Raw genomic sequence first — 13,086 nt, 5'->3', positions numbered from 1 at the left:
TATCGAATGTGACGAGACTCACCTGAAATGGATATTTTCATTCTCACTCATACCTTTCATACCGTTATCGGCAGATAAGACAGGATCGGCAGGACCGTATTTCTTATCTCGAGTCTTGTTGGATCTCCACATCTGTATCCAGTACCGCGTCAGTATTCAATAGCGGTGAGACATATCATCCCATCCGAATGTATACGACGGTAGAGCACTCACGTAGACCCAAAGACAACCATGACAGATTGTTTTAAGGATATATCCAGCCATCATACAGTAGGCAGCGGTTTGATATCTTGGTGCTTCGCTGTCTAAAGCTGTCAAAGGACCAACTACAAATTCATAACACACAAAATCAGCGAAAATGAAACTCATCAACAAGTGCTACTTAAGACTTACCGATGTTGCCGACACAATAAGCTACAAAGATACAAGAAGATGTAACCACTCTCTTGGAGTAAGCACCGATGTTTGATGAGACCATGACAAGACCAATGGTGAAACCGATTGATTGTGTGCTACAATTCGTTCAAACTTAGGTCAGATTCAAGTCACTCCTCGGTATCACTGCCAGGATTGACGGTTCTACTCACTTGACCAACCAGAATCCAATGAGTCTTGCCCATGTGTAATGTTTGGTAAAAGGTAAGAAACTCATCATGGCAGTTCCCATAACACAGGTCAAGTTACCAACGGTCATCATCAATAATCTGGTGTTGGCCCATCGAGTCGCGACCAATCCTGCGATGAGAAGTGAGATGACTTGAAGGGATCTTCCAGCACAATCAAGTAACGCGGCGTTGAAAGTTGAATATCCTAATCCCTTAATGATGGTTCCGGAAAAGTTGGTAAGTACACCATTGGGCACGGATGAACCGAACATAGCGATGGAAAGGAACCAGCTGCAGAACCACAACCCAACACCATCAGCCACTGCGTGGATCAGATTGTGATCAATGTGAAGAGGAAACTTACGTCTTAGGATCTTTCAGGGCTTGGAAACCGTGTGTCCAGTTGAAGTTGGTGGTCTTTAATCCAACACCTGATTGAGCGACTCGAGCTACTGCAGCTGGTCGATCTTCTTTCTTGATCCATTTGGCGGTACTGGGTCCATCTGCAAGACAGAAGTAAAGGGCGATACCCAAAGCCATAGTGACTGAACCCAGAACGTAGAAGATCAACTTCCATCGAGGAGTAGGGTGGTCATCCATCTATGATACGATCGTGTCAGCTGAATTCCTCCTGGGCGTATATACCACATACCTTGGAAATACCTGCAGCCATCAAAGAACCGATCATACCACCCCATCCAACAGCTGAATACCAGATAGTTTGCCTCAATGGAATCTCATCACGCTTGTACCACCATCCGGTCATTAAAGATAAACCTGGAGTGACGGCAGCTTCGAATACACCCAAGAAGAATCTAGTGACCATGACATGTGTGAAGTTTTTCGACCAAACCATAACAAGGACCGTGAAACCCCAAATGAAAGCTGAAAAACCCAGTACACGACCGGCGTGCCATCGCCCAAGCAGATAAGACCAACCTGGTTGAGCGATCATATATCCACTGCATACCACGCACTCATCAGCATGTGAACTATCAAAAAAAGCACGGAAGACTGTTCTTACATGTAAAAGATGGCTGCTCCAAGAGAATACTGATTGCCACTCATTCCCATGGCCTTCTCCATACCGAATACTTTGGCGTAATTCAATGCTGTTTTGTCAAGATATTGCAAGGTCTGGGTGAGAAGGAACAATGGAAGTAAAAGGAAATCGATTCTCATTCGGATACGTTTGTTCTGTTCCGGGGTCTAAGAGCGGGTGTCATACATCAGCGAAGATGGCACAATAACCCAGTCACAGCTGGTATCGTACTTACGATCTCGCCCAACGACTTGGATTGCTCATAAGCCGCCATACCGACATTTGGTCCTTCATCATCTTCGGAGATGGTTTGTGGAACGTCAACGTTGGAGTGATCAATGTGCTTTACAGCACCCTTCTCAGCGTCTGTGGTCCATTCTGAAGTGTCGGACTGTGATCTCTCGAGTGTAGGCAAAGTGGTGATATTGTTAGACATGTTGAAAGGGAGACACGTCTTGTGGGGGGAAGGGGAATTCGACACAGGATATGTTAGAAAAAGTGTTGGTGAGGGGGAAAGAAAGTTGCCCCTTGGATCTCCAATATCCTCTTTATATACCTTTCTTTCATAGCTTCAAGCCCCGTATGGACATGATTTCGAATATCTTGTTCCCCCACTCGTCAGAATCGTATATCCTGTCTCACCAACATCGACGTTTCCTACTTCTTCCGATAGGTTCGTGGTCCAGGTGCAAAAAGTGGATTTCTTGGCATACAATAATTTCGAATATGTTTGTTTTCTCGTAAGTAGATTTGGTGGGAGAGAAGAGCTGGAATCGAAATTAGCGGATAGGGGAAAGCTTCTCGTAAGTTTTATTTCGAATGCGGATCAGTCTCACCCCACATAGCACCCCGTCAGCCCATTGGAGGGTCGTCAGTACCCCGGATAGAGATAGGTATTATCGGATTCAGGTAAATCATTTTCGAATTCTCCTTTATCGTGAGAATCATTCTATACGGTATTGTACGGTGAGTGCTCGACTTCGAAATGAAATGATTTCGAATTTCTCTTTGATCCCACTCCGAGATACAAGTTATCCCCTTATAACAAGGGCTGCTCCTATCGTAACGTCATGTGTGGGGGATTACTGGCTGCGGTAACTGAGCTGATTCAGTTCGATGAGAGAGGTTGAGTGAGTATGGGGCGGGGCGAGACGACGGACTATAATCGAAGGATGAACAAAGAGAAAAGTTGCCGTAAAATGCGCACATCCCGGAGTGATTTTCGTCGATCACATAGAAAGGAAAAGGCACTCCTGGAAACTAAAAGTCTTGGCATTTAGTTCCAATTCACCGGGGCTTTCGAAATAAGTGCCATTTTTGCCCCAAGATCATTTTGGTGAGTAATTGTTACTTCACAGTATTGCCTTCAGTAGCATGTTATGCACAGTGGCTACAGGAGAATACAACTGATACTTGCATAGCGAGCGTAGCGCTGATCTGCTCTCGTTCTCTTGGAATAAGAGAAGGAGACAATATCGCTCAATATGGATGAGGTTCAGGATAGCATGGGACATCGGTCACTTTCGGTATTCTAGAAAAGCAGATCCCGCTTTTAATTGAAACGACGTACGAAACCGACTTCTCTCCTGTGGGAATTCTCGTAAATATTTACTCTTGGCATAACGTAAAGTAGATCTGACTATTTGCAAATGCCGCCGTTAACCTGGATCACACGCGTATGGGGTACAGGGTTTGTATGTCCGATGGCAGCGGGCCACAAGTACCATATGGGTACTTTGGACTATAAGAGGACATGTAAGATGGCGGTCGTGTGGGGCATAGGCTTAGTGTCGGATCTCCATCGCGGGGGCAAAGAAGACAGAAACCAATCCAGAAATGTTCAATTCCTTCCCTATGATTGGATCATACTGATCCATAACCACATTCTCTAACGCCACTTACAGGACTTCATATATTTGAAATTTGACCTCTCCTTGACCTCTTCGACAAATTCATATCTCTTCAAAAGAGTCGTTGAGGTTATCATCGCCCATCTACGGTCATAGATTGAAGAAAGTTCCGCATCCCGTTCGCTCTGCGCAGACAAGCTTCAGATCGCTCAGCCAGTACCATCGCGGGAGACCAGATGTGAATCTTGAGGGCTGTGGTTTTTGCTTTTTGGCATTGTTCCGTATCGCCAAACCCTCAGCCGCCAATGATGAAGACGATATTCATTCCGATCACGAGCTGAAAGCTACAGTAACATGCAATATCTGTACAGATATTTCGGATTACAAGCTGGATGTTGAATTAGGCTAATGGAGAATCAAAGCTAAGCCGTAACCGTTTTGATATTATCTATTTAATGCATTGTTCTATCTACATCTACTCGAACAAAACATTATCACAAAGTCCATATCTACAAATGAATTCCCAAAACTCGACTCAAACTACGTTGCGAGACTACATGACACGTTTCATTCCCTTTAATCCATCTCTTCAACTTCGATATCCATGCCATCATCTTCGTCATCACTATCGTCTGGAGCAGTGACATCCGGTTCATGATTAGGCATGACCACCAACCTGTTCTTCCTAATATCGGCAGTCACATGAGCGGTTTCACCATCTCTGACTCTTGCTTGAAGTAGGAGTCGGGATAGTGGATTGAGGATCTCAGTTTGGATCAATCTTGCCATTGGTCTTGCACCGTAACTTGGTGAATATCCAGCTTGAGCCAACCAGTCACAAGCTGAATCATCAACTGCCAATTTGACTTTCCTGTTGTTGTCGTTGAGTCTTTGCTGAATTTCTCTGAGTCGCACATCGACAACTCTTCGAATATCAGCTCGACTGAGTGATCGGTATAGGATAATATCGTCTATTCTGTTTATGAATTCAGGTGGGAACGTTTGAGAGATGGCACCTTGTACTTTTGCTCGAACTTCGGGAGCAACAGCACCTTCGGATGGATTCTCGTTGAGATACGCTGAGCCAACGTTTGAAGTCATCATGATAATCGTGTTTCGGAAATCGACCACTCGTCCCTTCCCATCCGTCAGTCTACCATCGTCTAGGACTTGAAGGAAGAGTTGATGGAATTCTCTAGCAGCTTTTTCGATTTCGTCGATGAGGATGAGGGAGTATGGCCTCCTTCTAACAGCTTCCGTCAATTGTCCACCTGATTCATGGCCGATATAACCTGGTCCAGCACCGATAAGTCTTGATATCGAGTGTTTTTCGGAATACTCGGAAGCATCGATTCGGACCATAGCTTCTTCACTGTTGAACATCACCCCAGCGAGAGTCTTGGCTAAGAGAGTCTTACCGGTACCTGACGGACCGACAAGAAGGAAGGAAGCGATAGGTCGGTTCTGATTGGAAAGACCGGATCGATTGAGTCGTATAGCATTGGCTACGGCTTTGACAGCTTCGGGTTGACCTATGACCTTCTTGGAGATGAGCTTTTCGAGTCGAAGCAATTTTGCTTTCTCCGTTTCGACCAGCCGAGACACGGGTACACCAGTCCATTTGGCCACTACTTCAGCAATCATTTCTGGAGTGACTTGCTGACCGGACCCTCGCTCTGCTTCACGTTGTTCTAGCTCTTTGAGTTTACTCTCTCGTTGTGGAATGGAGTGATATCGAATATCGGCGGCAGTGGCAAGATCGTACCTGAGAAAAGGGTCAGCTCAGGGTCCATCAGCATGATAGATATGAATAGAAACTTACCTCCTCTCCGCTTCATCTGCTTTAGATCTCAAGTCGTCGATCTTCTTTCTCAAGTCATGAATTTCATCACCCATATGTTTTTCATTCTCGTACTGTTTCTTCAGAGGACCAAGCTTATCTTCCACTTCGGCAATAGCTTTCTTGGCGACTTCTAATCTTTCCTTGGAGGCTTCATCCTTTTCTCGTTCCAGTGCATGTACTTCGACCTCCAATCCAAGTTTTTGACGTTCCAGCACGTCAATGGCTTCTGGTCGTGTCTCTCGAGCCACTTTGACAGCACTGGCAGCTTCATCTAACAGATCGATGGCAGAATCGGGCATCCTCCGAGCAGTCAGATACTGTTTAGCCAATTGGGCAGCGAGGACTAGTGCCGAGTCCATTATTCTTACTCCGTGGTGAGTTTCGTATTTCTCTCGAATACCTCGCATGACTAGTACGAAATGTCAGCAAACACTCAAAGTTAGATTAAGGTATCATGATTGTACTCACTTGCTACAGTATCTGGAACCGATGGTTCGTCCACGATGACTTGAGCGAATCTTCTTTCGAAAGCGGAATCTTTCTCGATATATTCTCGGTATTCGTTCAAAGTGGTAGCTCCAATAACCTTGAGCTTGCCTCGAGCTAACATGGGTTTAAGCAAGTTTGCGGCGTCCATACCACCACTCGAATCTTTTCCGGCCATGATGAGATGAATTTCATCAATGAAAAGGATTATTTGTTGCCCTTCATCTCCTGATTTCTCAACTTCGGAAAGAACAGCTTTGACACGTTCTTCATATTCTCCCTTGTATTTTGCGCCTGCCATCTATAGGGTACAGTCAGCTACGGCTTGTTTGAGATTACGTGAACATTGACTTACCAAAGCTCCCATATCTAATGCCATAAGTCTGCTTAGCAGACTTGCTGGAACATCTCTGTCCACTATACGTTGAGCGAGACCTTCTGCTATCGCCGTTTTACCAACACCAGGTTCACCAATGAGTACTGGATTACCTTTTGTCCTTCTTGAAAGTATACGTATGACACGTCGGATTTCGTTATCTCTACCGATCACTGGATCGAGTTTACCTTGCTCGGCTAAGGCGGTGAGGTCGGTACAATCTAGAACAAGGGAAGTCAGTAATGCGCTTCGGTAAGAATTATAGTGCATCTTCGAGCTGTACTTACATTTACTTAGAGCATCGAATTGACCTTCTGCACCTTTACTATCCACTTTCCTTCCTCCTCTCTTTCTTCTCACTTCAGCTTCTAGGGCTTTTGGTTCTGCTCCCGTTCCTTTCAAGAGTTCCTTTAAATCTGAATTATCAATTTTCAGAAGAGCTAATAATAGGTGATCAATAGCTACAAACTGATCGTTTTGTTCTTTCTGAAGTCTTTGAGCTTCTCGTAGTATGGCATGGAATGGCTGAGTAGGTGGAAGGGGTGGTGATGGCGCAGGATCAACTACAGGGAGGTTGTTGAGTTTTCGCATTAACCCCCTGTTGAATATTGTTGGATTACCACCGATATGCTCAAGAGCAGATTTGAGCAACGTCGGTTGATCAGGCTGTGATGAAGAGCCTGTACCTGATTCTTCCCATAGCACAGAGATGAGGTGGACAGGATAGACTAAGCAGCAGCGTGTTAGCATACGTATCTACTTGAAAGCCAAACACGATTACCTACCTTGTGAGTTGGCCATCTCTTCTGCCTTATCGAAGGCAGCTTTCAGGACTTCTGCTGATTTGTCTGTGAAATTGTCCATGATTATTCACGATGTTTGTTGTGTGATGGTTTATTCTGATTTTTCGTCTAATGTTATGTTGCGAAACGTAAATGAGAATGAGAAATAGCTAAGAGTCTTTGACATCTTTTTTTATATGGATGTTGTAGACACAACGAGATGAGAATTTGCGGGGTATCCATGATCAAAATGACGTTGATGAAGCTGGTACCTGGGAGAAAACACTAGAATCACGTGGCAACCTCTTTCTGTCGGAAACTCGGATATTCCAGTATTCTCCGGTAATGCATCGAGAGTTCATTAGGTTTCTTGACTTTCGTAACAACAAATATACTATTTCCTTCTATTCTTCGGGTTATCCATTGTTCGAACCCTCTGGATAGTCTGGATACTTTACCTTTTCCTGTTCTCGAGGCTGCCAAACCCATACGCCGGTAGCGTCAACGTCACTGACACGTAGCAAAGATGAATAGCCATGCAAACGCTGCCGCCGGACCATCCCGATTACCACGTAAACCGGCGCGGCCGTTCGTGTCCTCGGACCATCGACCAGTCGAAAGAGATGGTATCTTCAGAGTGGTACTGATCACTAGTGGTAGCGTGGCTAGTATACGAGGTCCGGACATAGCCGCAGCTCTCTCTTTAGTAGGTTCAAAACCGTCATATCCAATCATGTCCTGTATCCAGTGCTGAATAAGCATATAGTCCGATGATTTGGCTGTACAGGTCATTACTACAAAGCCAGCCAGTCATTTCTGCAATCAAGCAAACGTCGACGAGGCTGTCAATAGAGCCCTTGGAGTGAGAGAAGACCAGAACGATCGTGATGATGTCGGAGTAAGAGTCTGGACAGATGAAGATGAATGGTCTGTAAGTATGAAAATGCAGACTTTTTTAATCCCTACTAATCGATCAAATGATGTGCAGGATTGGAAGAAAGTTGGAGATCCCATCCTACATATCGAGGTAGGTACCATTTTCTGATGTGAATCGTTTCATGATATTGATGACTTCGATGTTTAGCTGCGTCGATGGGCAGATCTGGTGGTTGTTGCGCCATGTTCAGCAAATACGTTAGCTAAGATAGCTGGAGGGTTATGTGATAATCTAGCTGTGAGATTAACTCGAACATAGTCCCTTGAAGAAGTTGATGCTGAACTGTTTGTATAGACATCCCTTCTTAGGGCTTTATCACCTGACACACCCGTAATAATCTGTCCAGCTATGAATACTCATATGTATCAACATAAATTTACGTCAAAACATCTTCGTATAATCCAAGAAGAATTAGAATATCTCATATTAGGTCCTCAAGGTGCTGGTAAACTTGCGTGTGGTGATGAAGGTATGATTCCATCACAACATCGAAACTTCTCGATCTGACCGTTTCTTTCTCTTCGCAATAGGACCAGGAAAAATGACTGATTGGAGAGAGATAGTATACACAATAGAAAATTTCGCTTTGATGCACGAGGCCAAAATAGCACAAGAACCTGTCAGAAGACGGCCTGTAGCACCCAGCTTAACTTACAGTACATCACATCCATCAATCAATGGTAACAGGACCAGTCTTCCATCAGGGTCAGGATCAGGATCAGGATCATATGTACCCAATGGCCAATTTGACGGTTCATCTAGACCACCTACACCTCCAACACCAAACAGGCCCATATCGGATTTGCCTAGTATTGATAGTTTAAAAATTCAAGAAAAAATTCAAGATCCTCAAACTGGTCAACCAGGTGATAGGTTGAAGGACCCAAAAAAGCTGGATCCGAAGACTGCAAGTTTGGAACATTGGAAGTCGATGCAAGATGATTATTGGAAAATGAGATGGTGGGCGTGAGGAAAGAAGGCGACAAACGGGCATGCATGTTCCTGGGTCCAGAATCTAACAATCAGTAAGGGTGCGATACTGTATAATCTGTCGACCGCTCACACTTTTGTTGAATGCTATCTATGTTGTTCTTTATCTATGCAAATGTTTAGCAAAGACAGCCTATACAAACCGAGCCATGGAGCGCAACACCGAGCCATATGTGGAACGACGATAACGTAATATCTAGTTCTCGGCCAGAGTTTAGGAATATAGAAGCCCTTCGGTCAGCGCGGGTGGAGAATTCTTTTATGTCCACTGGGTACGGTCCCCGGCCGACGGCGTTTTTAACCTTATGTCCGTTGGTCGGTCATCATAACCTAGAACATCTCAGATTGAGAGGTCAGATCTACTCCTTCACTTGTCCCTGGGCGTAAACGGGTGCCGACCGGCACGCGTTCTTGGTTTAACTGTGATTTTCTCCAGTACGGCGTCCTTTGTCTGGCAAACAAAGACGTATGCATGTGCAGAGCGATGTGATTGTGGGATGTGGGAATGATCAACCTGTATGACCTGCTCAATGAACGTGTTCTTATGCTCCACTCATGTGAAAGTAAGAATGCTTATCAATCTGTTTATTCAGCATTGACTTGTCTACAAAGATGTGGGAATAGTGATTGGAAAGCAATTCGTTAGATCCTTTTGAATGAATCCTTCTTTCCGCATGGAAAAAACTGTGCTTACTTAATCAGATTCAATGGGTGAATCGTGAATTGCGGGGAAAGATGACCTGTGGAATCGTGAATCTGAGAATGAATCTCGGCCATTCCGTAGGGGATGCAACGTGTGCATACTTTGGCCGAGATGGGGAGCGAGACAGCATCCTTTTACTTTGATATTTTTAGTGCCTTTTGGGATCTCGCGTTCTCTACCGTGGAAATCTCCGGTGACCGACCCTTTGAGATTTTAAGATAGAAGCGGGGATGTGCTGTGTAAGCAATCAGTCAGCCGATCTCATTCGCGTTTCTACTCGTAGTACCACACTACTCCGATATTTCTACGGTACCGATGTCGGTGAACGGTCTACGAAGGTCTGACTCAGCTTTTTATTATTGTCTATTCAATTGAAAACTATCTCGGGGATGAGTAGACGTTGCCTCATCGATGCATGAAAGATATATAACAATGAGGAAATCCCATGAAATCACCTCTTTCCTTTTCCCTTATCAGATTCCAAAACCAAATCCCAAACGATCCAATTGATCAGAGATCAAAGAATCATATTAACATAAATCGTTATCATACAATCTAAACAATAAATCTACTATCTAATCACATTGTCAAAGATGTCTTCTTCAATCGCAAGACCACTTACACCTTTCCCTCATACACATACATTAACACATGGTTCACATTCATCTTATTTCCATCATATACCATTTGAATCACAACCACATGCGTATAAATCCCAACCTATTCATTTCCAACTGAAGACTGTACATTCACCTGTACCACCCTCTTTGATAAGGAGATCATCATCGAACTCGAGATACCATCCATCTCCTTCATTATCTTACGAAGGTCCATTACGCACACCTAAAGCTAGAAGAGTATCATCTTCGTCTTCATATGCTACTTCATCTTCTAGTTCTTCGATGGAAAGCCCTTCTCTCCCTGTAACACCAGTCTTGGAATCTAGTTCTGAGTATTCAACCTTCTCAGATCTTTTACCTACGACACCTTTGGAGTTACCTCCTCGAGCAAACAAAGCTTCCTCATATGAAACATTCAACTATGATCCATACTCAACATCTTTGTCAACTGGCGAGGAAATCGCAACTGGTTTCTCTCATCAAATACTTGAAAGACCAAAATTCATCAGGAGAGATACCCCTATACCAAAAACATCCACTCTGAAATCATTAAAAATGTCAACGAGACAAGATGAAAATGGAAGAAAATTGTTGAAAAGTGTTATCGATGGGGGCAACTGGGTTATTGTCGGTTGAGTACCAAAAAAAATGAAAAACCCTTAAATAAAAAATCATGACTCTTGGGATGCTTTCGTGACGAAGTTTAATGTAAAAGGAAAAAAAAGGAAATGAAGGGAGATTTCTTTATATTTTAGTTGTACAACTTAGTAAATAAATACAATAATTAATGACAAACTTCTCATTGAGATGAACATGACTACTCTAGTATATTCAGAAATGAATCGACAGATGTCACAGGTTTGCTGCACTATTGACAGATACTGGAGCGACTCTTCGGGAGCGACTCTTCGGGAGCGACTCTTCTGCAAACGCTACTCCGCACTAGCCAACAGCAAATGCACCTTGAACCATACGAGCAGTATTTCACTGTGGATTTTTCTGCATTAATCAGACATCTGGCGAATCGTCATGACACTGTCTGCGACTCCATACTGGACAAGAGGAGAAGTGTTGCATTAGATTTCGTTTAAATTTCACTCAGGACTACCACGGTCATTGTAAACAACCTATTGCTCGACGAAACCTCGAACTGCGTCTAACCAAGATACGTAGTCCTGTCAAAAAGGGACAAAAGCACAGAAATCAGCAAGTGCATAACCGCATGCAGGTTTAGATTGAACTTTTCCCGAGGAGATCGACAAATCCCCCACGGGTCCGAGACCAGACGTCGAATTCTGTCAACTCACTTTTTGTTCCTTGTGCTCACAGTATGAGAGTACAAAGTCGGCTATTGATAACAATCATTAGTGGATGAGAATGCGTAATTCAGCGGTTCTGAGCTCACCCAAAGCCTCATCAACCCCTCGTTCAGCAAGGTAAGCACCGAAAGCTTCTTGTACGGCTTGATCTAGGTGATCGAATTCTACATCGAATCAAGTCAGTAACATACTTGCATTGAACCTGAGTGATCATGAAGAAAAACATGTAGATGATATAGGCCGGAGGGAAGCGTACCACTTTACGAAAAGAACTCACGAGGTCCCATGTATTTACTTCTTCTTTCCCAATCACCTTCAGCACCATCTTTTTCAGCTAAAGCTTTCTCGTACACAGCGATATTTGTGATTTCGAAACCTTCATCACACGTCTCAAGATCGACCATTAATGAGCCAGGGGTAGCTGATTTAGTGATTACCAAAGAACAGGCTATTGAGGTGGGTCCAGAAGGTTCAATCTCTTCAGCAGGTTCACCTTCAATAAGTGGAGGTTCAGTAAATGAGTCAAGATCGGAGATTTGGAATGTGAGCGTCAAGCTAACACAGGCATCAGCAGTCTATCACACGATTTATGTAGAGTAGATAGTCAAGTCACATCGGAGTGTGAAGGTTCATGTACAATGTAAGGATACTCACGTCTCATTTCCAAATTTCCTGGTCAAAGTAACATCGTCTTCCCCTGGGATATCTTGGATTTCCCATACACCTTGAGTCTTAAATTGTTCGACGAAAGCTGGTACTTCAGGTAATTGAGCAGCGTTCTCTACTTCGAATCTATGTTCTGCCGCTAAAGCTGATGCGAGAGTGGAGTCGGCTGAAGGGCAATAGGATTTGATCAGCCAGCTGCTTCAGATCATTTGTGTTACATGTCAAAGACGCTTTGCAGGTGAAATGGAGGCATGAGACTCACTCTCCCCATTACGCATTCGACTAGTAGTCAAGCTAAAGGATCTCACAGCCATAGGTCGAAGGACAGGGGCGATTCGTCGAGCGGCGAGATTGGTGGATGCTCGAAGGACAGGTCGAATAGCTCTGAAAGACATCTTGGGTGGGGAAGAATGAGTGGAACTGATGCTAAGATATGAAGATACTGGAGGATCAAAGATATCAAAGTTACTCATAATTCTGAAATTACGATCATGCAGGAGAATTCAAAGTTCTCACACCGCCGAAATACTAACACGTGGGAAGGGAGGCGGAGATTAAGTGAAAGTCCGCCCCTGAAAGATGCTTTGCCATATAACTGAGAAAAGTGATAGGACGGAAGTCAGTGTACACAATCTTCAGCAAGACTGCCAGTCGACCGTCCTGAAAACAGTTTACAGTTTGTAATACTCTCTTCATACCAGACGACAATAATAATGACAATGACATATGAACAATCATAAGAGTCGAAATGTGACTTGCGATGATATATCAATCATTCAAATGCGCTGATTTTCCCTTCATGCTTGCTTGCACTTTCCCACGGTAGTCTGTGTCGATCAATAGACATCGTTCAGTCCTCATACATCA

General features: G+C 44.0%; 5 protein-coding genes and 1 non-coding gene across 6 annotated transcripts; 3 read left to right on the top strand and 3 right to left on the bottom strand.

Moving 5' to 3' along the window:
- Positions 1–18: 18 nt before the first annotated feature.
- IL334_003348 (uncharacterized protein) lies at positions 19–2,083 on the bottom strand (the record flags this gene model as incomplete). The annotated part of the gene is made up of 8 exons (XM_062935081.1): positions 19–132; positions 214–326; positions 394–512; positions 588–896; positions 970–1,205; positions 1,258–1,567; positions 1,630–1,814; positions 1,883–2,083. The coding sequence occupies 8 exons, from the start codon at positions 2,081–2,083 to the stop codon at positions 19–21; spliced, it is 1,587 nt and encodes a 528-aa protein (XP_062791132.1).
- A 1,559-nt stretch (positions 2,084–3,642) lies between these two features.
- IL334_003347 lies at positions 3,643–3,756 on the top strand. The gene has a single exon (XR_009999588.1). It is a non-coding gene; the product is annotated as a 5S ribosomal RNA (ribosomal RNA).
- Positions 3,757–4,073: 317 nt separating this feature from the next.
- Positions 4,074–7,066, bottom strand: IL334_003346 (uncharacterized protein; the record flags this gene model as incomplete). Its single annotated transcript, XM_062935080.1, has 6 exons — positions 4,074–5,262; positions 5,320–5,749; positions 5,809–6,127; positions 6,182–6,423; positions 6,490–6,930; positions 6,988–7,066. 6 exons carry the CDS (start codon positions 7,064–7,066, stop codon positions 4,074–4,076), a joined length of 2,700 nt encoding a protein of 899 aa, XP_062791131.1.
- Positions 7,067–7,510: 444 nt separating this feature from the next.
- Positions 7,511–8,891, top strand: IL334_003345 (uncharacterized protein; the record flags this gene model as incomplete). Its single annotated transcript, XM_062935079.1, has 6 exons — positions 7,511–7,690; positions 7,751–7,915; positions 7,973–8,011; positions 8,069–8,158; positions 8,216–8,390; positions 8,452–8,891. The coding sequence occupies 6 exons, from the start codon at positions 7,511–7,513 to the stop codon at positions 8,889–8,891; spliced, it is 1,089 nt and encodes a 362-aa protein (XP_062791130.1).
- A 1,316-nt stretch (positions 8,892–10,207) lies between these two features.
- On the top strand, positions 10,208–10,870 carry IL334_003344 (uncharacterized protein; the record flags this gene model as incomplete). Its single annotated transcript, XM_062935078.1, has 1 exon — positions 10,208–10,870. The coding sequence occupies one exon, from the start codon at positions 10,208–10,210 to the stop codon at positions 10,868–10,870; it is 663 nt and encodes a 220-aa protein (XP_062791129.1).
- A 491-nt stretch (positions 10,871–11,361) lies between these two features.
- IL334_003343 (uncharacterized protein) lies at positions 11,362–12,614 on the bottom strand (the record flags this gene model as incomplete). Its single annotated transcript, XM_062935077.1, has 6 exons — positions 11,362–11,409; positions 11,542–11,582; positions 11,640–11,717; positions 11,831–12,108; positions 12,208–12,385; positions 12,482–12,614. The coding sequence occupies 6 exons, from the start codon at positions 12,612–12,614 to the stop codon at positions 11,362–11,364; spliced, it is 756 nt and encodes a 251-aa protein (XP_062791128.1).
- Positions 12,615–13,086: the final 472 nt, after the last annotated feature.

Source organism: Kwoniella shivajii, chromosome 4, assembly GCF_035658355.1.
Source record: "Kwoniella shivajii chromosome 4, complete sequence".
Lineage (NCBI taxonomy): Eukaryota > Fungi > Basidiomycota > Tremellomycetes > Tremellales > Cryptococcaceae > Kwoniella > Kwoniella shivajii.
Note: the sequence above shows the minus strand (reverse complement) of the source record. Positions and strands in the feature narration are given on the sequence as shown.